Source organism: Protopterus annectens, chromosome 1.part0 (assembly GCF_019279795.1).
Source record: "Protopterus annectens isolate FY-2018-M chromosome 1.part0, PAN1.0, whole genome shotgun sequence".
Taxonomy (NCBI): domain Eukaryota; kingdom Metazoa; phylum Chordata; order Ceratodontiformes; family Protopteridae; genus Protopterus; species Protopterus annectens.
Genome location: NC_056725.1, coordinates 512281959 through 512306705, shown reverse-complemented (window position 1 = coordinate 512306705; position 24747 = coordinate 512281959). Strand labels below are relative to the sequence as shown.

The window sequence follows — 24747 nt, the reverse complement described above, 5'->3', positions numbered from 1 at the left end:
TAATAGATTAAAGCCAGCATTACAGAAAAAGTTTTTGAAGATCATTAATTTAGTTTTACTATTATTGAGGTGCAATACAGAAAAGCCAAAGTAGAGTTTTGCAAAAAGCTCCTTATAGATTGGCTAGAACCAAGGGAGCATCTGAGAAGGATACACAGATGGTAAAAGCTGCCTGTGTACTGTAATTCTTGCAATACTGCAACACTGCTGCATTTGATTTATAAAACTGTAAACAGATGGGGCCTTAATGCAGACATATAAATCAACCCTTGTAGTACTTTATATTTTAGAGAGAAAACACCTACCCACTTAACCTCGAGTCGAGTTATGCTTTGTATGTAGTATTAAAACTATTTGACAGTCCATGAGGAGGTTTTTATGTAGTCTTTATAGCAAGAAGTCAAGGCAACCAATGTAGAATGCTTTTGACAGATCAAGATAGTACACAAAGGCTCCCCAAGGTCTGCTTTGTTTATATGGCAGACTGCAAAACTCAGTAAGTTACATATTGTGCAGTTAAGGACATGGAAGCCATGTTGGTTGACTGAAACAAATTTTGTTGTGAGACATAGTAAAGAAGTTAGAAATGAACATATTTGTCTAATACTTTTGAGAGAGGCAACAGCAGCAGTATGGTGTAAACCTTGTTAAAAGTGACCTGCTTCCTCTTTGCGAAGAGAAACGATTATGGATTTTTCCAGATGTTAGGATGCAGTTCTCCAAAAGACTAAATCAAGGTACACCGAAAAGACCATAAATCATTTCTTGCTACTGGTGAACAAGATAGAGATTTTATTAACTTTTGTCTAATAGCGTCTATGGAAAATGTGGATGAAGGACTAATTGTAGCTGAGGTTTTGGATTTGGGATGCAATTTAGGAAAAGTTTACCTACAAATTGTGGCAGTCTGACATGGGCTAACATTGAATAATGACTTTGGTTGGTTGGCTCTCCTTGATTAGTTGGGAGATCCCCGTAGAGAATTGCTTGTGGCTGCATTCATGGTGGCATTAGTACATAAACTTGGGAAGCACATGGCTTGTCTGGCCCATTAACAATCAGTACCTGCAACATCAAATACATTTTTGCAATTACCAATGTTATCAAAATACCTGTTTTTGTATTGTTGCTTAGTTTCCTGACTTTGACATTTTTTTTTTTTTTTTAACAAAAAACATCTCTCTTAATTAGCACTTCAGACACAGGCAATCATAAATTTATATAAATAAAAACAAACAATATTGACATATTTTTAGTTGCAAATATGCATCAATTACAATCTATCCAGTCATTGTCAGTCAAACTATTATGTAGCTCATTCAAATCCTGCACTCTTTTAAACCTCATTCCTCCTCAAAAACATTATTCTGGATGTAGTGTTCCCCCATTTCCCTTAATTTGCTTCTACCCTTTTCTAAAAGATCCAACTATGTTATCTCAAAAATTTCCTTAGTTATACCAATCTGCTCACCCAGTATTTCTGACGGAGTAGTCTGCAGGAAATTTTTAAAGTCTGCCAACTCATTACATTCTCAAAAATTATGTTCCCAATTACCGCTTTCTTCCCCATCATACCTCCAACATTTGCTATCTACCAGAGAAACAATTCTTTGGTGTCTACTTGGGGGATATAAAAATACCTATGTAAACATTCCAAGCAAAGATCCTAAATCTTGTATACTTTGTTGCATATTTGGGAATTAAACATACATCACTTCATTGTTTCTTTGTGAATTGCGTATCCAATCTCTTTTACCAATCCTTTCTAACCTCCTCTGACTGATGCTTATAGCTACCATGCAATATTTTATAGGCCCTACCAATTATTCCTTTTTTAACAGCAGCTACTTTTCTAGATTCTACTAAAAAATCTACCAGTGGAGCCTCATTTACCTCTAACCTTGGCATATTTCATTCTTCTATAAACCTTTCCATTTGTACCTTTTCTTGATTTCCACATTTCTCTGCATTATACAGATTTTCATACATTTTCAAAATATTTCTAGCACTTCTACAGGATCTCTGGTTACCTTTCTTGTTATAGGCTCCTTAAGCTTGGCAACAACCCTTTCTCCTTTGTTCTCCGAGTTGTTGTGCTAAACGTTTTTGTGCTCTGGAGTTCTTATCAAGAACAGTTGCTTAAAAGCAGTATTTCTAAACTCATGCATATTATCAAGGCAAACCTTTAATTTCTCTTTAGCATTCTGCAATTGCGCTTCTTCTTGTTCTGTGAGATTCCCCCTATTCTGCAATAGTTTAACCTTCATCAGTCCCTCTAAATAATTCTTGTTTCTCTTTCTTTTATTTCCACTGTGTTTTTAAACTCCACTTTAATTTTATCCCACTCCCTAGCTATATTTTCCGAAGAGATTTCTATCCTCCCTAATAATTCCCAATTTCCACTACCCAGTCCTTAAATTCATCTCTTTTTAACAGATAGGTGGGAAAGCACCTGTGTGTCACTTTTATTTTAGTTATTGTCACGTGATATGAAATACTTATTGGATGCATATCAAAACTTTCAATTAAATGCATATCTCTGTGAAATATAACTTCTGTCTAGCCTAGCCCATTTATGAAATCTTACTACTGAATTCACATCTTCCAATCCAAATATTTTCAACATTTCTTCAAAAATCTAACCTCTTTTATTACATTTCCCTCTGGGCCTCCCAGACACAGTCACTGCTGCAAATCAAATTCTGTTCCCCTCCTATAGGTAACATTACCTGCTGAAAGCTGATTATTTCTCCCAGAATTTTCTTAAGCTCCATTACGTCAGCTTTATGTAGAATATAAATATATGCCAGTGTAATCATCCTCCCTTGCCAATAGCCCCTTAGTACTACAAATAGGCTATTATCTTTGTCCCTATTCTATCACTAGTGGAGCTCCTCTTGCAATTAATACAAATACTTCCCTTATCCTTTGTCCCAGATATTCCACTGAATAACCATCCTGAAAATGTTTCCTTATCAAATTCACATGCTCAGTTCTTTCCAAATGCGTCTCCTGTAGCACAGCTATTTGCACTCTTCATTTTTTTAATATAGTTCACTACTCTTTCCTTTTGGTATTTATCTGCGAGACCATTTACATTTAAAGATAATATAGAAAATATTGTCATTGTGTTAAGAAGTTATCATTCCCACCTATTATGTGTAATAGCTTTTTAAATGTCTACTTTCAGCTTTTGTGTTACATCCATACACTAATGTCTGGCATGTTGAACTTTTACACAGTTGTTTCCTGTTGTGCCCATTTGAACCTATATCACATCTTACAAATTCTTTTGTTTGGTGAAAACCCTCAAAAAAATAAATAATCCCCCCAGAACACCCCTAAAACCAATTAGCTTAATACTAACACACAAAACTACGTACATCTTAAAATACTGAAGTTTAACCCTCCTAATATGAACAATTATCCAAAACTGACAGCCACATTCACAAACCTCGATTAACCTATAAGGAAGATTATCCCTCCACTAAGTGTTGTCCGTTTGTCTTATCTTTATTCATCCCCCAGATGAATAGTTTCAGAAAACATGATCTCCTAGCCACTGAAAGAAAGAAGTATTCTGCTTTTATTGCCCCTTATCAGATTGTGTATCTGGTTCTCATGGCTCTATGTAGACAACTGCCTCTACCACAAGGCAGTCATTAATTTGCTAGAGGAAAACTTTTTTATTATATTCAGTGTTATTTTTCATTTATTTGCTTCCCCTTAAAATTAGTTACTAGATCAAGCCAAGGGCCTTAATCCAATCATTCCCCTATGCAAGAGTAAGAAAAAAATATATAAATTTTAATTGTATCATGCTGTTTTGTCCAGACTTTCCTTCATTAGTTTACATTGCCTACTTTCTTAAGACTGAACAAGAAGAAAGAAAGAAAGAAAGAAAGAAAGAAAGAAAGAAAGAGGGCACCTGTTTACTTTAGTATCCCTGTTACACTCAAAAATAACTGAGAAAGCTTTACGTTATACTATACAGGTTATGCCATACATTAAAAATACTACTTTTAAAAAGAACATTTTGATTTACTTTCAGTGAACACTTTCCTTCCTCTTCCCCCCTCCTAAATGTTCTTCCAAACATTAAATGACATGGAGTAGGACATATGCTTTGGAGTTCCCTACAAGTTTAACACTGTCAGAGTCCAATATTTCCAGGTTTTCTTGCTCTGCCATGTTTCACAAATACAATTAATGCATTGTAATCCCACATTTACTTGTCAATTTCAGAGTTGCTGCTTTTTTTGTCGATCTCCATCTCCCAAATCCAGTCTCTGCTTCATGGCCAATGCACTCCTTGATCTTCTAGTCAACTCGTGCCCCACCCCCCAGTCTCTCAAGCATTTTCCTTTCAAACATGAGAACAGATTTTGCTGGCACAGTCTCATTATGGGCTTTATTGCCAGAAAAACAAGCAGCAAAATATCCTTGTTTGATAACTCACTTTTTGTAAGACAAACTTTTGTATTTCCTCCTTAACATGTTCCACATTAAAAATAATATTTTGACCCTCCAGGAAAGAATATTTTGAAAACGGCTGGATACAGCGTATTAAATCCCACACCCGCTTCTCAACATTCCCCAATTACTGGAAAAAATTTACTTCTCTTCTGCCTGGTGTACAGTGGGTAATCATTTCCCACAAACACTCTACTCCCACTTTTAGTACTTTGTCCTTCTGCCACAACTTCAACTCTTCTGCTGGTAGGATTTCATATTTACTATTAAAGGTCTAGGTTGGTTTCTCATAGCCAGGCTTGGAGCACACAACGCATCCTTTCAATTAACACATCCTGCTACAGAATACCAGACCAGTTGTTTATTTGTGCTTTCATAAAATTAATACAGTCTGTTCCTTCATCTTTTCTGGTACAGCAGAAAATCTCAGGTTTTCCTACAAACTATGTCCTCTAATTTTATTAGTTTTTGAAACATCTCTTCTTGAGCATTCTCACTCAGCCAGCCTTTTCTTTTATTTCGATCTCTGATTTTTGCAGTTTGAATATCAGTTTAATCCTTCTTCCATTTTTTTCCAGCCTTTTGTTATCCGAATTGATATACTCCTTCAGTATTTTATTTTAATCAGCTCGAAGTACATTTGACTTACTTTTTCCTGTAGACTACTGGAAGTCATGTCTCCCAACAAAGCCGGCGCTCGGACTGCTTTTTGTGAACAGCTGCAGAATTCTTCCCAGTCAGAGTTTTCTTCTCACCTTTTGTGATTGCTTTTTCTTTTAGGTTCTCTAGAATCTCTTTTTTGCTGGCATCCAGGCAATGTACTTACTAGCCAGTTACAGAAATTACTGGCTCGTTTTTGTGTGTGTGTGTGTGTGTGTGTGTGTGTGTGTGTGTGTGTGTGTGTGTGTGTGTGTGTGTGTGTGTGTGTGTTGACACTGGGAGAGCTGAAATTAAGCTGTTACACAATGTACAGCAATCTTGGAAGTCCCAACTTTGACATCTGTTTGGCAAAGCAGCTTCAGTGATATATACTTATACATGTATATTTATACATGGTTTACTATCAAATTCCCAAATGCAGATTCTCTGTAGACAGGATATCGGACGGCAGATGGCCAACTTCCATATTGCTGACCATTACATGTTCGAGGAGAGTTCATATCAGCAAATTCCACTGTGCATTCGTTGATATGAACTTAATCCAATGACTAGAGCTTGTGGTACAGTGTGGATTGGGGCATTCATCCCTTTCCTCACGGTACTGTGATCTCAGAGTTGGAATATATATAGTTTGTAGGGGGTGCAGGGGGGGCTTGCCCCCCCTGCAAAAACGTGATGTGAAGTGTAGCAGTTAAACTTACCTGAGCTCCTATACCAACATCATGTTCGATATTCGCCGAAAATGTTGAATCTGCTGAATTCGTTCAGCAGATTCTACATTTCACCTTTTTTTTTAATTTCAAGATTTTGATAGTAAATCTTTATACATATGTTTATAAGCATACATTATATATATATATATATATATATATATATATATATATATACACATACATACATAAATACACACACACACACATATATAGTGTGTGTATGTGTATAGTACATTTTTAAATATATAATTACTTTTTCCTGTTTTTGTTTTTTTTTTTGCATTTATGAATTTATTACACGAACTGTTTCTGTAGACTGGGATTACATTTACTGGCCATGAAATGTGCAAAATTTGGCAAGCAGCACTTTATCTAATTCAAAGTAACTGCCTTCTCTCCATGTTTGTTTACCTGTGGAGCTAGTATATGCAAAGTAGGAGTTGCGCTATACAGAAGATTTCAATTGAAAAATTCCTTTATTTTCAAGTTTATATATTAAGTAATTTTCTCGGGTTACTGTAGATCTGTTGGGTCTGAGGGTTAGTGAATGTGGCATTAATTTCTTCACCGTTTCATCATATATCCCTGGCACAGACCCTTTTTAACTTGATAGGCAAAATGTCATGCTGTACTCAAGTATTATACTAGCTTAAAAGGTCAGGAGAGTTAACCTGGTGGTACTATGACCAAGTAATATCATGCCGACTCAAAGAACTGCTCAGTACTAATCCAGGGAAATGGCTTCAATGCACCTGTGGTGTAGAACTGCATGGTTATTCAACACTAACAGACTGATGTCCAATGGATAACGGCACTGTCTATAACAGACCTGCAGAAGTTGGACCAGTCCATCTGAACTAATAACATAAAAGGACTGATTCATTTCATGGTGCAAGACAGAGTAAAGTGAAAAGAGGAAACATAGTTCTGATGCAGTCTAGTAGATAAAAATTGTGTGATGGTCAATGAAGATCCCCAATATATCCAACATTATGCTATATGGATCCAAGTTGTTGGGATGGGAGGCTAGGATCAGGCCTACGTTGCCCTTCATCCCAGTGACTTTGAGTAGGGGTAGTAATTAGTTTGACAAGGAGGAGTTTCAAATGGGGCGCTACAGTTACTGTAGAAGTTTTCTAGTATAAGCATTTCAGATTTGATAGTATTCTCAAGCCATAAACATGCATCCTTGGCATCAGGGTATATAAAGGCTGCCAAGAGTGATTAATATAACCTTGCTGAAATTGAGAAAAAATCATTACATATTTCATATCTAGGGTTGAAGGGAAATTAACGTAGAGACAGAAGGGGATTTTCTTCTGTATAGTACTTCAGCACCTTCAGCTCTTTTTGTAAGTTTTGTTGCAGGATAGAATATTACGTCCTGAAGGTAGAATTTGCATCATCACGTGGGAGTGAAGCCAAGTTTCTGTTACTACAAGTACATTCACAGCATAAAATAATGTACAACAGAAGGGTTTTAATACAGAGGCTTCAGGCAATAAAGTTCATATCTTTGAGGTTGTGGTGATATGGCCACATATTATAGGGACCACAGAGAAATATGCAGGCATTGGCAGAGCTTGGGTTAGGATGCACATCTTTACTATTTTCATCACACTGAGCTACAGGGAAACTGATGACTTACTAACAAAAGACTGTGGCAAATGAGTGAGACGCTGTGGAAGGGTAAGAGGGTGGCTATGGTAGTGAGTATGGATAGTAAGGCAGGGAAGGGTTTTAATTTTCTGAAAGTGTTGTGCTAGTTGGTTTAGGGTAGGTATATCATGAATAAGGCAAATCTGAACATCAGCAGGCATTAGGTGTAATACTGGTGCTAGAAGCACCTGAGACGGGGAGAAGATAACGAGTTATTGAGTGGGCAAGACTGATGTGGGGCAGAACAGATGTTAACTTTTAGTGAAATACAGCATGCAAGAAGAAAGTGTTGTATTTTGGAAAGTGAGAGGAAATGTGTCAGAATGAATGTGATGATTGTTGAATAGTTATACTAGAGTGTTAACAATAATAGAAGCAAGCCATATGAAAGTGAGGCGAATCTAAGGACTAAAGGGACAAGAATGCAGTTTATATAAGAAAGTGTAGACTTAAGGTTGTATTTTACATCTGACAACATAACATCAATGAATAGAATAGCTATAAAAACAAGGTCAAAGCATTAGCACTGCACTTAGTGTATGAAGAAGCCACAGGCAGTTCAGAGATGAAAATCAGGTATAGAATTTCATTTTCAAAACAACAGAGGTTGAACTAGGGCAATGAGGACAAGAAGGGTTTGACAATATAATACAGCTCTGTACCTGGACAAAAAACCACCGAAACTGGTGAAATATTTAATTGTATTCAAATTTGTGATTCTTGACTGGAAATCACAAACCAGAGATTATATAAATTTTTTTTTTCACTTTTTTCTGCGACTCTCCCTACAAAAAGAAGTTCAGACAGATATACAAAAATGCTAGTTGATCCTGTTTAGGGTTTAAATGGGAGACAAAGGTGACATAATACTACAGAGCTGCTGCTAGAAATGAAGACGGGTTTAGACGATACCTCTCAACCTACAGAGACTGAATATACAAAGGCCCTTGAAAAATAGGAACATTTAACTAAAACTCTGGACATCTCATTAGCACAAAATTTGAATATCAAATAGCATACATCTCTTCCTTCTCTCAGCAGGAATGTGGAACACTACTCAAAAACACATTTATAAAACAGAGAGTGACCAAAATGAAGAAAATGTATTAGCACATTATCAGAGACAATGTAAAATCAGTAGACTTTAATAAACTGCATTGCAAATTTCAACCACACAAGGTCATTTATTTTTGATTCAGGAAGTTTTAAAATGTGCATCCTCTTACTTTAAAATTATTGTTACTACTAGTATGTTGGTCATGCAGTGTGGTTTTCTATGTACTAGACAGCTTCAAAAATCACCTTCATCAGGAAAACTGAAATTCTAGAGTTGTGATGGAAACAGACAGGTATTTTGTCAGAAATGCTTAAGAAGCAAATGGTTATAACTAAGGAAATTATTCCTCTGAACTAGGATACTGGATTTGAATTGCCCAGATGTAATAAGGCCTTGTTACGTTTAATGCCATTGGCTCTAAAACAAAAAAAGCAATTACTAGAATATGGAAATCAAAATCTAAACAAACCGTAAGTGAAATACTGAATATCATAAATGAAATAAAAGAAATGAAAGCTGAAAAAGGAGCAAATTACAGAGAAATAAATGGAATTTGTGGGAACAATACATATAGGATAGTGGTAAGGAGGAGGAGGAGGAAGACTGACATTTAAGGGAAGGCAGGAAATGAGCAAGTGATATAATGTTGAAATTAATGAAAATCATTCAAATGTATACTACATGAAAATAGCAAAGGAAATGTTAGCATGGTTTGCTTTCTTTTCTGTTACTGTATATGTACCTATGTCACTTTTTAAAGTAATGTATAATAAAGATATTTAAGAAACACTGCCAGAGTTAGTTGTATATTCATTTCATGGAATAGGCGGTTCACAGTGTTTCTTTAAGGACAGCTAGAATGAGCCATACACATAAAAATACTTAAGAGCATTGTCTAACAGGGTCAAGCTAACAGCATAGAAGATCCAGTCTTGTAATAGATTTTTAAAAGTGTCAGGTGCAACAGATTTGCTATGCCCACCTGCAGCTGAAGTTGCAGAGTACAGAATAGGTAAAAATGTTAAGAAGGAACACTTCTAGATGTTTAGCAATAAGATCTGAAAATGGCCATATAGCATGTAAAGAGTAATATGTTAATGCTAGATAAGTCCTGAGACACAGGAGATAAATAGTATAAATAGCTGGTGACCTGGTACAGAACCTTAATGGACCAACAGCTAATATGCGGAGGTGGAATTTATTTATTTATCTTGGCTTGGGTTGAGAGTTCTGTGTGTCTGTATGTCATCCTCCCCCCGTCCTGAGTGGGGCCTTGAAAGACATCAGACGTTGAATGCTGTGCCCAGCCGTTGAAGGTTGGGTGAATGGCAACTCGACACCATAAAACCAACTGCCAATCATTAGAGGACCGGAGTCTGCTTTAAGTGGCTAACCAAGGAAAAAGAAAAAAGACAACAAACAACATTTATTTAACATTTGCTGCTAGTCAGAAGTCAATGGGGGCCAAGTGTAGTGGTGGAGTGGGTCCTGGGGAGAAAAACAAGTTTACAGAGAAACTACAACTAGTAGTAGTAGCCATAGACTTCTGACTCTTATTAGTAAACAATAAGAGGATATTAGCCCTTTTTATTGAAAATACAAGTGTACAAAATATACAATGAGAGTAGATAAGAGCTGCCAAAGAGCATTAGAGAGATATTTCACAACGGAATAAGCGTATATAAATGTTTAAGTTTCCATATATACATTCAAGCAAATATACACGTAAGAGCATATAATTACATGTATATATATATATATATATATATATATATATAGGTAAAAAAAAAAATATATATATATAAATAATATTAATGGGTAAATTAGTAAGGATATATGACACAGACATTGAAGGAGCTACTCTTTAAAAAAGCTAAAAAGCAAAGAAAGAAGTCCATGAAGAAGAAAGGGAAGAAAAAAAGCAACTGGTAGGTTAGAGGGAATAAAAAAATTCAGATAAATAAAATATGAACAATCCCATACTTCTTCTGACAAACACCCCAGCTTTATAACACTGCTGAACATGTCAGTTACATCACACATGCCTAGAAGAGTAGGCTTTGGAGATTATTATGGATTGAATGGACTCCAGCATGAGCAAAATGCAAAAAAGCTGCAAAAAGCAAAGTTAAAAAGCTAGTTTGTAATACTCTTAATTGTTCATACTAATGTCCTTACTTGCACACGATGAAAAACTGAAAAATTGTTGCATTAATGTTAAACGAGGTCATCAATTGGTCATCATTAAGAAAAAAGGAAAGACACTTCACATTACTCACACTGCTCAATCTAGAACTTCAGTGCATGTAGCTCTAGAAGGAAAGTTAGCTCTCTGCATACAGCTACCAGTACATTGTAGATGAAAAGCTAGCCTCCTTACATACACTATACGCTCCTTGATTTCACTACCAGCACATTTTAGATGAAGCTAGCCTCCTTACATACACTATACGCTCCTTGATTTCACTACCAGTACATTTTAGATGAAGCTAGCCTCCTTACATACACTATACACTCCTTGATTTCACTACCAGTACATTTTAGATGAAAAGCTACCCTCCTTACATACACTATACACTCCTTGATTTCACTACCAGTACATTTTAGATGAAAAGCTAGCCTCCTTACATACACTATACACTCCTTGATTTCATTACCAGTACATTTTAGATGAAAATCTAGCCTCCTTACATACACTATACGCTCCTTGATTTCACTACCAGTACATTTTAGATGAAAAGCTAGCCTCCTTACATACACTATACACTCCTTGATTTCACTACCAGTGCATTGTAGATGAAAGCTAGCCTCCTTACATACACTCTACACTCCTTGATTTCACTACCAGTACATTGTAGATGAAAAGCTAGCCTCCTTACATACACTCTACACTCCTTGATTTCATTACCAGTATATTCTAGAAGGAAAGACGCTTGCTTTGCATACATTGTTCATTACATTCACTCAGTTTGTTGTAAAAGAAAAGCTACACTCGTCACGTACTGCTCATTCTTTAAATTCATTACCAGCTTATTCTAAAAGGAAAGTTTTTTTTACATCTACTGTTCATTTCTTTAATTGTGTTAATATCATCAACCTGTAAAAGGAACATTTGTCACTTTATATACATTGTCCATTCTTTAATTTAATTACCAGCACATTCGGAAAACTGAAGCTGCTTTTTTGTTTGCTCATTTGATTGTTTATTGTAGCCTTAATGAATTTTACCTGGAAATAGAAAAGCATCTCAGTTTATAGCTTGAACATTCAAGTGAGAACTGAAGGGCTCATTCACAATGACAGCTGTGCAACATTAATTTCATCATGCCCGAAAGAAAAGACAACCATGCAAAAGTGATGCATATGAATCATGTGGTTGTCAGTTAACTGTAAAACAAGCATTAGCAATTTAATCTGTCAGTTGAAAAGTTTATTCCAGAAATTTCTGCACATGTATAGACCTAAAAACTATCACTAAATTAAGGATAGTGCATAGTCTAACTAAAAACTTCCCAAAATCTGGTACACTGGTGAAACAGGAAAACAATATGAGCATGATACAGTTGGAATTATGGTAAGCATTGAAGATCAGAATAAAAGAATACAGAAAACTATGGAAATACATTTTTCTACATAACAGAAGAAATTAAGCCATTAGAGATAATGGGTACCAGAAAATGTAGGAAGCACTGAAGATTACCTTGAAGACCAAAAAATACTGAATTCCATGCAAGAGTCATTTACAGACCTACACAATGGAAGGAAGGAAAAAGAAAATTATAAAATGACTGCAGTAACATCCAAAAGTAAAACAGTTCGTGTTCCATATGATACATTACTCTAGCAACTCATGCTGCCATGACATGGGATGAAGCAGGCCTGGATTTTGTATACACAAAAGGACTTAAAAGAACATTCCAAATTTACAACTGGGCAGTAAGCTGGAGAAGGTGACCATGAGATAGTGCACAGAAAGTTCTGTTTTACTGTCCAGTCATACAGAACATAGAATACTGGGTTCTAGTATCTTTGGGTATGACACAGTTTTTCTTAAACTGTTTGTTAGATAAGCTAAAAGAAAGAACTGTATGTTGAAGAACCAACATTGCTATCAAAGAGGGAACATTCAACTTTATAATAAACCAAAGCAGTAAAATGAAAATAATCATTTTACAAAAAGTAAAATTTGTAAGGGACAAGACAGAGGACAAGGAGGAAAAAGAGAAAATGGAGGAAAATCAAAATCAACAAAAAGAAGAACTGAGTAAAAGTTAAAACACAAGACAGAAACGTAATCTAAGAATAGCAAACGCTCAGTCCAGTTTGATCCAGGTCTATACCTAAACCACCAATCAGCTGCACAGTGCAAGCAATGTGGATGCACTGTGCCTCGATTTCAGTACGTCTTTTGACACTGTATATTGCAATGGAATGGCAGGGGAAATTAAATGATGCAGACGTGGGACCCAAGACAGCAAAATGAACAGCACACAAACAGACCGACTGTAAATAAACTGACATACAAAAATATCAAACATCTGAGTGCCTGCAATTATTTTTTCCCCGAGGCCAATCATACATCTCTGTCAAAGAAATAAGATCAGGCTGCATGCTAAAGACGCCAAGATTAATCATCATTAATCAGCAGAAGGATGGACCTGTCCACTATCAGCCTTGTTGTGATTTTACAGTAAGCATATGCAAGCAGTAGCTAGATGTATTGCACAAAGATCACATGCAAGTTTATACACTTTAAATGTGAAATTCTGTTAAAACCAGTATTGTTAAAGGGATGGGCAATGGAATAAATTATCAAAAGGCATAATTGCCCCCAATCTGAATAATGCAGCTGAATGTGAAAGGGCAGCATTGGAAATTGATGATATGCTTGTCTGTATGGTTTGGGAAATATATTCCAGAGACACTCAGGTCTCCCCTTCACTGTCCAGTGTTCCTACACTAGGCTACATTGGGAGTACTTTGTCCAATTCTTGCAGCCATCCTAAAGAGGAAGGCTATATGTTAGAAAGAATAAAACATAAAATCACAAGCACTGCGATTGAAAAAAAAAAAAAAAAAGACTGTCTGGATTATAACAAAAGATTTATACAGAAAAGGATATATACTCAGAGAGGAAAAAAAAAGAGAAGAGGTTATGATGTGAGCAGACTGCAATGGCAGGCGCAAGTGGGACAAGTAGAGTTTAAGAGGAAGAGAAAGAATAGTAGAGGAGGACAGCTGAATGGCAAACGAAAGTGAGAACATTTTTTCCTAACATTCATTTTTCACTCTTGCTGAAAAATGTGTGATCTTATGCAAATTGGATCCTTTACAGCCAAGAGCAAGGAACCAGTTCAGGAAATATATAAAGATATTGCGGCAAAAAAATGTGACAGAACCTCTGGAACCAAGGCATTGTTGCCAGAGATAGTAGTAACTGACACTGGAGTTCAGAGGCACTTGGGACAGAGAAAAGAAATAATGGTCTAGAGTTAGACAATAATTAGAGTTATAGACTTCTAGACTCTAGAAGTATGGGCAGCTTCGAGAGTTAGTAAATCATGGATTAAATAGAATGAGTGTCTTTTTCTATGCATCTTCACATGTCCGTACATTTGCAAAATTCAAAATGAGAAAAGAAAAGTATTTAGTGAATAAGCAGAAAATGTAAATGGGGTACTGCAGTTTAACAAATTGACAGAAACTAAACAGAGGGTGACAAAAAGACTGTTTAGTTACATCTACTCAATTCTTTCAAAAAAAAAGGGGAAGGTAAGTCTGTATTAGCCCTTCTGCCACCAGCCAAGGCTGACTATTACCAGTAGTGTCAGCCATAATGCAGGCCCAGTGAGAATCTCCTATTAGACTATCTCACTGACATCCAAAACACAACATCCCCTTTTTAAGATTTTAGTGGAGAGACAGTGGTCATCCCTTGTATCTCCTCCCTCTCCTCTCAGTGCTGTATGTGTCAGTCTACCTAATATGAGCCTAAATTGTGTCAGGTGTACCAATGATGGCTCAGAAGTCAGTATCCAGAGCCTGTGCTTAGGGCATTCTCATTGCATTTTTTTCTAGCATTAATTCTCTCAGAAGTCACTCACTAAGCTGAAGATGTTTATTCTGAAGTTTGTTTAAATACTGTTCATTATTTAACCTAGTTTAATGCACCACCCACATTCCCAAAGATAACCTTATCATCACCCAGTAGACCATAATAGTATATTACTCTAACTTGCAGCTTATTAAAAATGTTTTTTTTTTTTGTTCTTTTTACAGGCGTGCTTGAACTCATGATCTTTCTGACCCAAAGTCTTTGCCACCACACTCCCAGTCTCCAAACATGCTACTACCAACTAGGAGGCGTAGCTCTCAAATGACCCGGATTTTGTACCCTATTTTTGGCATCCCACATAAAATGTTTAATTTCCTGGCAAATCACTGAGTATTACAGTCAGTCAATAATGTCAGACATTAAAGTTTCATACTTAGTGTTGAGAAAAAGCATTTTGGTGCAAAATCTCTTATTCTATTAACTTTCTAAGTGAATTAAAGTATTTAAAAAATGTCCCTACTTATGTGCCTTTGTTCTGGCATTATTTTTTGTTTTGTTACGGATACTTGAGCAAAGAACTTGAGAGCTATTAAAATCACAACTTTACTCCAAAAACACATGTAACAGTAAATTACTGTCAAGAATAAATGTTAACTTTTTATTTTACATTTGTTAACCGGGAAAGTCTGACTTGGAACAAAGCCAATTTTCAGTGAAGGCCAGGGGAGAAATACTCCAGATGCATGTCTTTGTAACGTGAGAGGAAACTGGAGCACCCAGAGAAAACCTACATGAACATAGGGAGGACATGCAGACTCCACACACAAGGAACTCCAGCTGAGAATCGAACAAAGAACCTCTTGCTGTGAGACTAGAATGCTACCACTGCACCAATGCACCATCCGCTTGTTTAAAAAAAATGTTCAGCTGGCTTCAGTGTGAATGCCTTCAATGGTGTTCTTGTGTCTGCAACATGTTGTCTTCCATGTAGCTACTCACTATGAAGGGGGTATTACCTCTGCTGTATTTCTTCTGTTAGACATGGCCGACCTTAGGCATAGGCCAACTAGGCGACTGCCTAGGGCGCCGCTGTAGCAGGGGTGCTTTTAAAGTATTTATTTGGTGTAGGTAGACCAGGTTGGGGGAACTTGGGTGGTGTGGGGGGGGGTGATGTGGAGCCCTTTTGCCTAGGGCACCAGCTGACCTAAGGCCGCTGCTGGTTATAGACCTTTACTGGGTATTAATGTTGCATTTTGCACCAATGGTAGGCAACCACTGCAGCAAACAAATTGCCTTGAAAAGATATAGACTCCTTTCTGAAATTAATCCAGTTACATTTTTTCTTACTTTTTAATCCACTGTCACATTTAGAGGAATATGTGCCTAAAATTGGTTTTCTTTTCTCAGTAGACGACTTGGACCCCTAAATGCTAGGAATGCTGCCTGCTCACATTTCTGTGCAGGTGCTGACATTTAAACTCTTGAAATAATGATGAGTTTGAATGTCTAGCCTGGGATATGAAAGCAAATTTATAAAGCAGTGTCAGTTTTTTTCCCCAAACTTCTGAAGAATAGAAATTAAAGAGCATGTTGTGGTACCAATTATTTCTTTCAATTATCTTTTTAATTTTTGAATTATATGTGTATGATGGGGAGTGATGTATTATCATACTGCTTGTAAATAAAAGCCCATCTTAAAAACACCTTTTTCTGTAAGATAATTGACCTCATATTTCAGCCAGTAAAAAGTGTAGAAAATATTTTGTGTGTGACAATTAACCTCCTATCAAAACAAAACCAGTAGCAGTATACCTATAAAACTGGATAACTATGTTTATAATTTCAGAACTGGGCAGGGTATGCAGAAGTGGTATGTGGCCAAGGGGCATACTTCTCAAACATTCCTGAATTTCAGAGACATCACTGATTTTGGCTCTATTTTTTAGATCTGTCCCTCTTAAATGCCGCCGCCCCCCCCAAACAAATAACTTTTGGAGAAAAGGTGGTGTAGCACCCCGAATAAATAACAATAACCGAGTCATAGACTTTTTTTTACTTAAGAAAATGTATATTAATTCACATCGTCTTATTGTCAATATCTCAAGTTAACAGTACTAATATTTTAAAAGTGCCCCAGTTTATTTCTGGATTTGTCCCTGCTGGTTGACAGCTATGCTAGAGGGTGTAGCAGGTAGAAGGGCGTGCCTGAGAAATGTGGGCAGGACTTAAAGCACCACATGCTCTGAGACTGAGGCTTCTGAAGTCTAAGTCTAGCCTCGAAGAAAGTTAAGCGGTATCGTTTGTAGCCTGAACATGTACAGGCTGTAGTTTACAGACTGTCGGAAATAAAATAAAGACCAGAGCTCTCAAATTTCACTGTCACAAATACGCCACGATACCTACCTTTCAAAATGAGGAACAAACAGGCAAAACAGAACTGCTCGCAACTTTAACCAATGAGCTTGCAGTTTGCTTAAAAAGCTGTATCCCGTGTTAACACTACGTTTCGTTGATGATGAAACAATTTGGTTTTAAAAAATCTCAACACTGGAAGTTTTATAAACCTTTTCTGTATGGAAACGGGAACGGTTACTGAGCAAAGTGTGATGCCATTCCTCAAGTACATCACTACTCGTACTTTGGAAAGCAATATTCATTGGTCAGTTACAAGCAAATTATGATGCAAAAAAATTGTAAAGCTCGCTGAATGTTAAGTGATCGCTAAGAAGCATAAGTGTGAACAAATGTTCAGACACATTCCAACATAAACTATATACAAAACTACTTACAAGAGTGACTGAATAGACCTGTTTGTTTTCAAGGCCTCTGCTAACTGTTTCACCCGGCTGATGCTGGATACTACACCAAGGTTGAGGTTTAGTTGTGCCAAAGAGTGTGACTCAGATACTCCACGGCACACTCTACCAAAGTCCCTGTCAGACAGCTGACAGCCTCTCAGTGACAGAAGACGAACTGTGTTCTCCCGCAGGCTTTCACAAATATCTTTGATTTCGGCTCCTGATAACGTCTCTCCAGAGATCTGAATCGAACCAGGAAGCATCTTTTTGTATCACTCAGCAACGCAAAATAAATATTCCGTATTAGAAATATTCAAAAATTAATGACAGCATATTCAACAAATGTGCTTGCCAGTTCCACGTTAAGGTATGCAACATGTATTACAAATAGTCCGGATTATTTCCATGTGTTGCCTTCACCGTGATTCGTATTTAGTCATAACGGTTCAGAGCACAATTGACACACTAGAGACTGCTGACTGCAGGATAAACAATATGTTTTAATCTGCAGACCTAGCAGAATTGTGGGGTGCATTACTTACTGCAGCAAGTCCCTGCAGACTGGAAGTGTAGTAAACTAATAACGGGAGTGGAGTAGCAGCGACCACAGTCTCACCTGCATAACGCAAAACCTTTAGAGCTAAATTTGCTTATTCCCTCGCACAGATAGCCGTGGTCTTTCTCTCTCATGCATACTGTAGCCTGTAAACAAGATGCATATGCCACGTCCCAGCGTTTAAAGACATCGATGCAACTGTACTTCCCCGTTTTCGTAATAACACCATAAGCCCGCAGGTAACTCCACACTGGCAAACTGATAGGAAGGAATCAGCACTAACAGCTGCGTTATGTTGTCGTGGAAACTGTAGCGTATTTCGGCAATGCGATACTGATTACCGCACTGTGCAACGGTGGAGCAAATGAAATCGAGGAGATCTGAAGTGGGCGTGTCACGGTGATCGAGTTTCTTGCTGCAGACATGTTTACGTCACTTTACTTGGGTATCATATGTGGTTAACGTAGTGAGGACTGAGGAATAATATACCAGTAACGTGCTAACAAGGTGTATCCAAACCAATTAACCAGTGCTACCGCTTCTTTTAAGTGGTACTATGCATAATAATAGTCAAATCTTTAGGACTGCCTACTGCGTGGGTGTTCTACTTTTTGATGGGAGGGAGCTCTTTTGGTACAACTAGACTGTCTGCCACAACAAGTCTTATATAAATGCCCACATTAACAACAGTATAGCTGCAAAACAGTCCCTTGTACGTATACATGCACACATGAGGACCGTTGGCAAGGCCGTGTTATGCAGGAATGCTATTTCTTAACTTCAACAGATACCGCTTTGTATGCAGACGCAGGCAAGTGTGACCAAATAAAATGCAAAGATAATCATATCGCCATTTCCTAAATTCAAAAGGTCGTAGCACTTTGAGTGCAGATATCAACACTGTGAGGTGCTGGGTTCATAAGATTGTTTTTGGAACAATTTATATCAATTTTTGTTATTGAAATGTGGCAGCATAATGGGTAATAAATATGTTCAGTCCTAAAGGTGATGTTTAAGTGAGCATCCCAGTTTGCACAAACTTAGACATGGCTTTCAAGAATGTGGTGGTGCTGCGGTAGCGTTGTCGCCTCACAGTATGACGTTGTGTTCAATTCTCAGCTAGAGTGGCTTCTGTGGGGAGACATGCGTGAATGGGCGTACCTTCGTTGAAGGTTGTGCGTCAGAGCTGGCAACTCGGCACGTAAAAATCTACTGCCAATCATTAGCGGACCGGAGTTCCGCTGTGGCGACCCCTAACATGGAAAAGCCGAAAGAGACAAAAACAGCAAAGGTTATCCTCATTCACAGGAGAATTACATCTTGATTGACAGCCGCAACCTGTTAACATCTTTTGTTGGTTGGGGGGGGGGGGGGCTCACCCCTTAACCCTCATATGGGGGATAAAGCCTTGACCTTCCTCTATCTGCCCTACCCCACCTCCTTGACCGTCTCACTTCTCTTGCAGTTCTGTCTTCTACACTCCGAAACTTCACTTCACACACACACCAACCCACCCATCCCACAGTGATCATGCTTCTTTTCCTAGGCACATTCAAGTGGCCTTTCAGTGTTTTAGAACCAGTCATGAAAGTCTCAAACTTGGATTAAACTTTTAACTTTTAAAAAGTTGTTTTTTGTTTAAATAAATTGTTTAACTGTTGTAGGCTACACACTAAAGTGTGATAGCCTTTTCCGATCGCTTGTAGTCGTTTAAAGCTGTTTTAAGTGTACTTTTTAGTTTTTGCCATATTTTTACAAAAAAAAATTCTTGTTTCCTGCCGTTCTAATCTAGTATAGTCCAGTTTTCAGGCTAGTGCTGAATTCAGGCTGTGTTACAAGTTTCTGAGTTGCAAATACCTTACTTGGATATAGGGAAGTTTCTCTGTTCACCTGTGAGAGAGGGAAACTTTGAGCAGCCATCTTTCCCTGGAGGAGTGGTTCCAGCCCAGAAGTTAGTAGTTTAAAAACCGCTTTTGCACGGTTTTGTGTGCCAGGCAGCACCAGTTAGCTAGGGTTAAATTATTCCCGGCTCCACTAAGTCTCCTCTTCAGTTTTTCACCTGAAACTAGTCTAACTCTCAACCTAAGCACTCAAAAAACATCCTAAAGTCCTAAAGTTTCATCGTTGAAGCGACGAGTACAGTCGTGAAAGCGCTTACCATAGTTTTTATTTTATCTCATTAAACACTTGGTGTGTCAGTTTGGTGCAGTTTTCTTTTTTGTTTAGTTTTGATATGTTACTAGATTTGGAACATAAATAGATAATCCAGTTTCTTTTCTGTTATTTGAGAAAGAGGGTTTAACTACATTATATTATTTTCAATCAAAATGGATATTCATTTCAGTGCTAAAAGGGTATTTTGTACAGAACATGTATGTTAATTTTGGGAATATCTGTATTAAACCAAAATAATGTAAATCATGATAATAAATAAATGCTTAAACTGTATTAAGGTTTTGCTGGGGGGGGTCTTCTTCCTATTGAATGTTAAGTCTTTGTATGCATGTGAGAGAGACAGCTTGTCTCTGCTCAGCTTGGGGACAGCTACCTGCTCTGATCATGGGTTTTTAAATCTGTTTTGTTAGGGTGATAGATTTATTTTCCAGATGAAGGACTTTTGTAGAAGTTTAGTCCTTGTTTTTTTTTTTTTTTTTTGGGGGGGGGGGTTCTATATTAATTTGTTGAAAACTAATTCCAGCCAACAGCTATTCATCAAACACAAACCAGCGAACAACCTTTCATTAAACATTCACTTCAACAAACATTTTTCTAAAGGAAGGAAGTTAGTTGGTCAGCAACAGGAAATTTGCCCTTTTCCACACTGTAGTGCGATCTCTGAGTTGCTATATATAAGTAGGGGGGATATGGGGGGTGTGGTGGGCATAGTCCCTCACCTTGGTGGGTTTGATATAATGTAGTTTGTGTTACTATTGGTGTGGGGTACAAGTAATTCTCTTTCCTTAGAAAAACATTCGCTGAAGTGAATGCTCGATGAACAGCCATTCGCTGGTTTGTGTTTGATGAATGGCCGTTCACTGGAATTAGTTTTCGATGAATTAATATACACCCATTTTCTTCCCAATAGTTTTACACCAAGCAACTTGAATTAAAGATGGTGATGTGTATTTTTCCACGCTGGGGGATACCCTGTTATCTCAGAGGACTTATGGTGCTCTTGGGGGGTGACCCTGCTCCAGTGTATAATGGTGTGCTATAACCAATAATTGACTTAATTGGATTGTAGAAGATAATTGTTTTGATAGAGGGTTAAACTGGATCATGTTTGAAATATCTGAATGTGCTTTTTCTACATATATTTATATGTGTGTTTGTGTGTGTATGTATACAGTGGATATAAAAAGTGTACACACCCCTATTAAAATGCCAGGTTTTTGTGATATATATAAAAAATGACACCACAATAAATTATTTCAAAACTTTTTCCACCTTTATTGTGGCCTATAACCTGTAAAATTCAATTGAAAAACAAACAAATCTGTTAGAGGAAAAATATAAAAAATAAAAAACATACAATATGTTGTTACACTAATTCTTTGTTGTGTGTACACACCCTTAAGCTAATACTTTGTGGAAACACCTTTTGATTTAATTACAACATTCAGTCTTCTTGGTTAGGAGTCTATCAGCATGGCACATCTTGACTTGGCAATATTTGCCCACTCTTCATTGCAAAAGTGCTCCAAATCTGTCAGATTGCGAGGGCATCTCCTGTGCACAGCCCTCTTCAGGTCAACGCACAGATTTTCTATTGGATTTAGGTTTGGGCTCTGGCTGGGCCATTCCAAAAGTTTAATTTTCTTCTGGTGAAGCCATTCTTTTATTGATCTGGATGTATGCTTGGGGTCATTGTCGTGTTGAAAGGTGAAATTTCTCTTCATCTTCAGGTTTTTAGCAGACGCCTGAAGGGTTTGGGCCAAAAGTGGCTGGTATTTGGAACTGTTCATAATTCCCTCCACCTTGACTAAAGCCCCACTTCCAGCTGAAGAAAAGCAACCCCAAAGCATAATACTACCACCACCATGCTTCACCATGGGGATGTTGTTCTTTTGGTAATGCAAAGTGCTGTTTTTGTACCAAACTTACCTTTTGGAACTGTGGCCAGAAAGTTCAACCTTGGTCTCATCAGACCATAACACATTTTCCCACATGCTTTTGGGAGACAATGTATTGTTTTGCAAATTTTAGCCAGGCTTGGATGTTTTTCTGTGTAAGAAAAGGCTTCCATCTTGCAACCCTACCCCATAGGCCAGACATATGGAGAATACGGGAGATTCTTGTCACATGTAGTACACAACCAGTACTTGCCAGAAATTCCTGCAGCTCCTTCAGTGTTGCTGTAGGTTTCTTGGCAGCCTCCCTGACTAGTTTTCATCTTGTTTTTTCATCAATTTTGGAGGGATGTTCAGTTCTTTGCAATGTCACTGTTGTCCCATATTTTCTCAACTTTTTGATGACTGTCTCCATTGTGTTCCATGGTATATCCAATGCTGTGGAAATTTTTTTGTACCCTTCTTCTGACTGATCCCTTTCAAAAATGAGATCCCTTTGATGCTTTGTAAGCTCTCTGTGAACCATGGCTTTTGCTGTAACAGGCAACTGAGCAAATGTCAGGAAAATCCTACTAGGATAGCGAAACTTTATTTGGGATTAATCAGAGTCTCTTTAAGTGATGGCAGGTGTGTACCCAATAAGACTGAATGCTGTAATTAAAGCAAAATGTGCTTCAACAAAGTATTAGTTTAAGAGTGTGCACACTTATGCAACCAGAGTATTGTATGTTTTTTATTTTTCATATTTTTTCCCCTATCAGATTTGTTTTTCAATTGAATTGTACAAGTTATACAGTGGATATAAAAAGTTTACACACACCTATTAAAATGCCAGCTTTTTGTGATATAAAAAATGAGACCACAATAAATCATTTCAAAACTTTTCCCACCTTTAATGTCACCTATAACCTGTACAATTCAATTGAAAAACAAACAAATCTGTTAGGGGAAAAATATAAAAAATAAAAAAACGTACAATATGCTGGTTGCATAAGTGTGCACACCATTAAACTAATACTTTGTTGTGTGTGCACACCCTTAAACTAATACTTTGTTGAAGCACCTTTTGATTTAATTACAGCATTCAGTCTTCTTGGGTAGGAGTCTATCAGCAAGGCACATCTTGACTTGGCAATATTTGCCAACTCTTTCTTGCAAAAGCACTCCAAATATGTCAGATTGCAAGGGCATCTCTTGTGCACAGCCCTCTTCAGGTCACCCCAAGATTTTCTATTGGATTTAGGTCTGGGCTTTGGCTGGGCCATTCCAAAACTTTAAATGTTATGTTGTCCCTATCTTGCCTTCCTTCTTACTGGTTGAGTCCGGAGCCGATCCTCAGCTTCAACTCGGTGGCATTCTAAAGCTCAAGAGCTTCCACTGGCTCGAGGTTAGACCCTATCCCCAACATGCCTAGCGAGAGTTACCCAGATCTCGTTTGCCGCTTGAAGCTTTGGGATTGCTGATGACTGGCTCAGGCTAAGTTGAATTGTTTTATATTATATTTCTCATAAAAAAATACTTTTTGGTAGCACAGTTTGTTCCATAGCTTAATAGAATCTGTTGTGTGTCTGTCCCTCTGTCTATCGCCTATTTAGTTGCAGTTTGTTGTTGAGGCCATCATTTTCCTTTTCTTTCAGGCCTACCATCTCCCTCCTTTCTATCTTACGAATCCGTTTAAGTTAGAGGATTCGTCTTACCCTTTAGTTAGATGGCTCTACCTTATTCCTTCTTTACTAGGAGCTAGCCGTTTAAGTTAGAGGCATCTCCTCGGTTGGAGGAGTTGTCATTTTACTTAGAGACTCTCATCCTTCCATTTCTTTCCCCTTAACAAAAAAAAACAAAACAAAACAAAAAAAACCTTTGTGCTGTCCGTTTTTTGACTGGTGTGTCTCTGTATTTCCTATTATACTTTCTTGTTGTGATCGCTGTTGCGTTATGTGGTAAATATGTCCAAAGAAGTTGCTAAGGAATCCAAACCTTCTGAATTCAAGAAATGTGATTTCTGCACCCAAAAAAATGTCTCTAATTGATGGTCATACCAGTTGCATGTACTGTTTGGGAGCTGTTCACCTGCAGGACTCTTTTTCCTTTTGTCATGGAATTAGCTCTATAGTCCTGCAGGAGCGCAAGAACAAGCTAATTTTGAGGGGATTGTTGAAGAGTCTGTTTGAGGCATCTAAGGAAGGAACTCAGGCAGGAAAATCAGAGAAAACCCCCAAATTGACATCTTCGTCGGCTCCGGTCTTGGAACTGTCTAATTCGTCGGAGCCAATAGCTATCGGATCCAACAAGGCTTTATCTCCTTCATTTCCATCAGTACCCTCGGAACCATCTAAGAGCCATAAAAGGTCTAGGTCTCCCTGCTTAGAACCGGTGCATTCCGTGCCACAGTCCCCACTTCTCCAGTCTGTGGTGGGCAGTCACCGATCATCCACCCATGTACCAGGCTTGGGAGTCACCCTACGGAGACATTCCTGGATGGGCCTTTGTCAGTCTGCAGAGCCCTTCAAGTCCTCTTTTACCAATGCCTCTTTTGATGGCTCGTCGTTGTTCAGGCCCAAGGTAAAATTGACTCTCACCAGTTGCGAGCAGGATGGCAAGACTCTCTCTGCCATGGGAGTACATTTTTCCGCGCCTACTAGACCTTATCCCAAAGGTCAAAAAAGCAGAAAAATGTGGTTCCAGAAATCCCAGGGAGCCTCACCT

The 24747-nt window shown here is 37.8% G+C and overlaps 1 protein-coding gene across 1 annotated transcript in view; it reads right to left on the bottom strand.

Annotated features, from left to right (window-relative positions):
• Window positions 1–18455, bottom strand: part of LRRC73 (leucine rich repeat containing 73) — a 374871-nt gene extending 356416 nt beyond the window's left edge. Inside the window, exon 1 of the mRNA XM_044061041.1 lies at window positions 17407–18455. Within this exon, the coding sequence (XP_043916976.1) occupies window positions 17407–17678 (272 nt within the window). The 5' untranslated portion in view covers window positions 17679–18455. The remainder of the gene's footprint in view (window positions 1–17406) is intronic.
• Between the last annotated feature and the right edge of the window lie 6292 nt (window positions 18456–24747).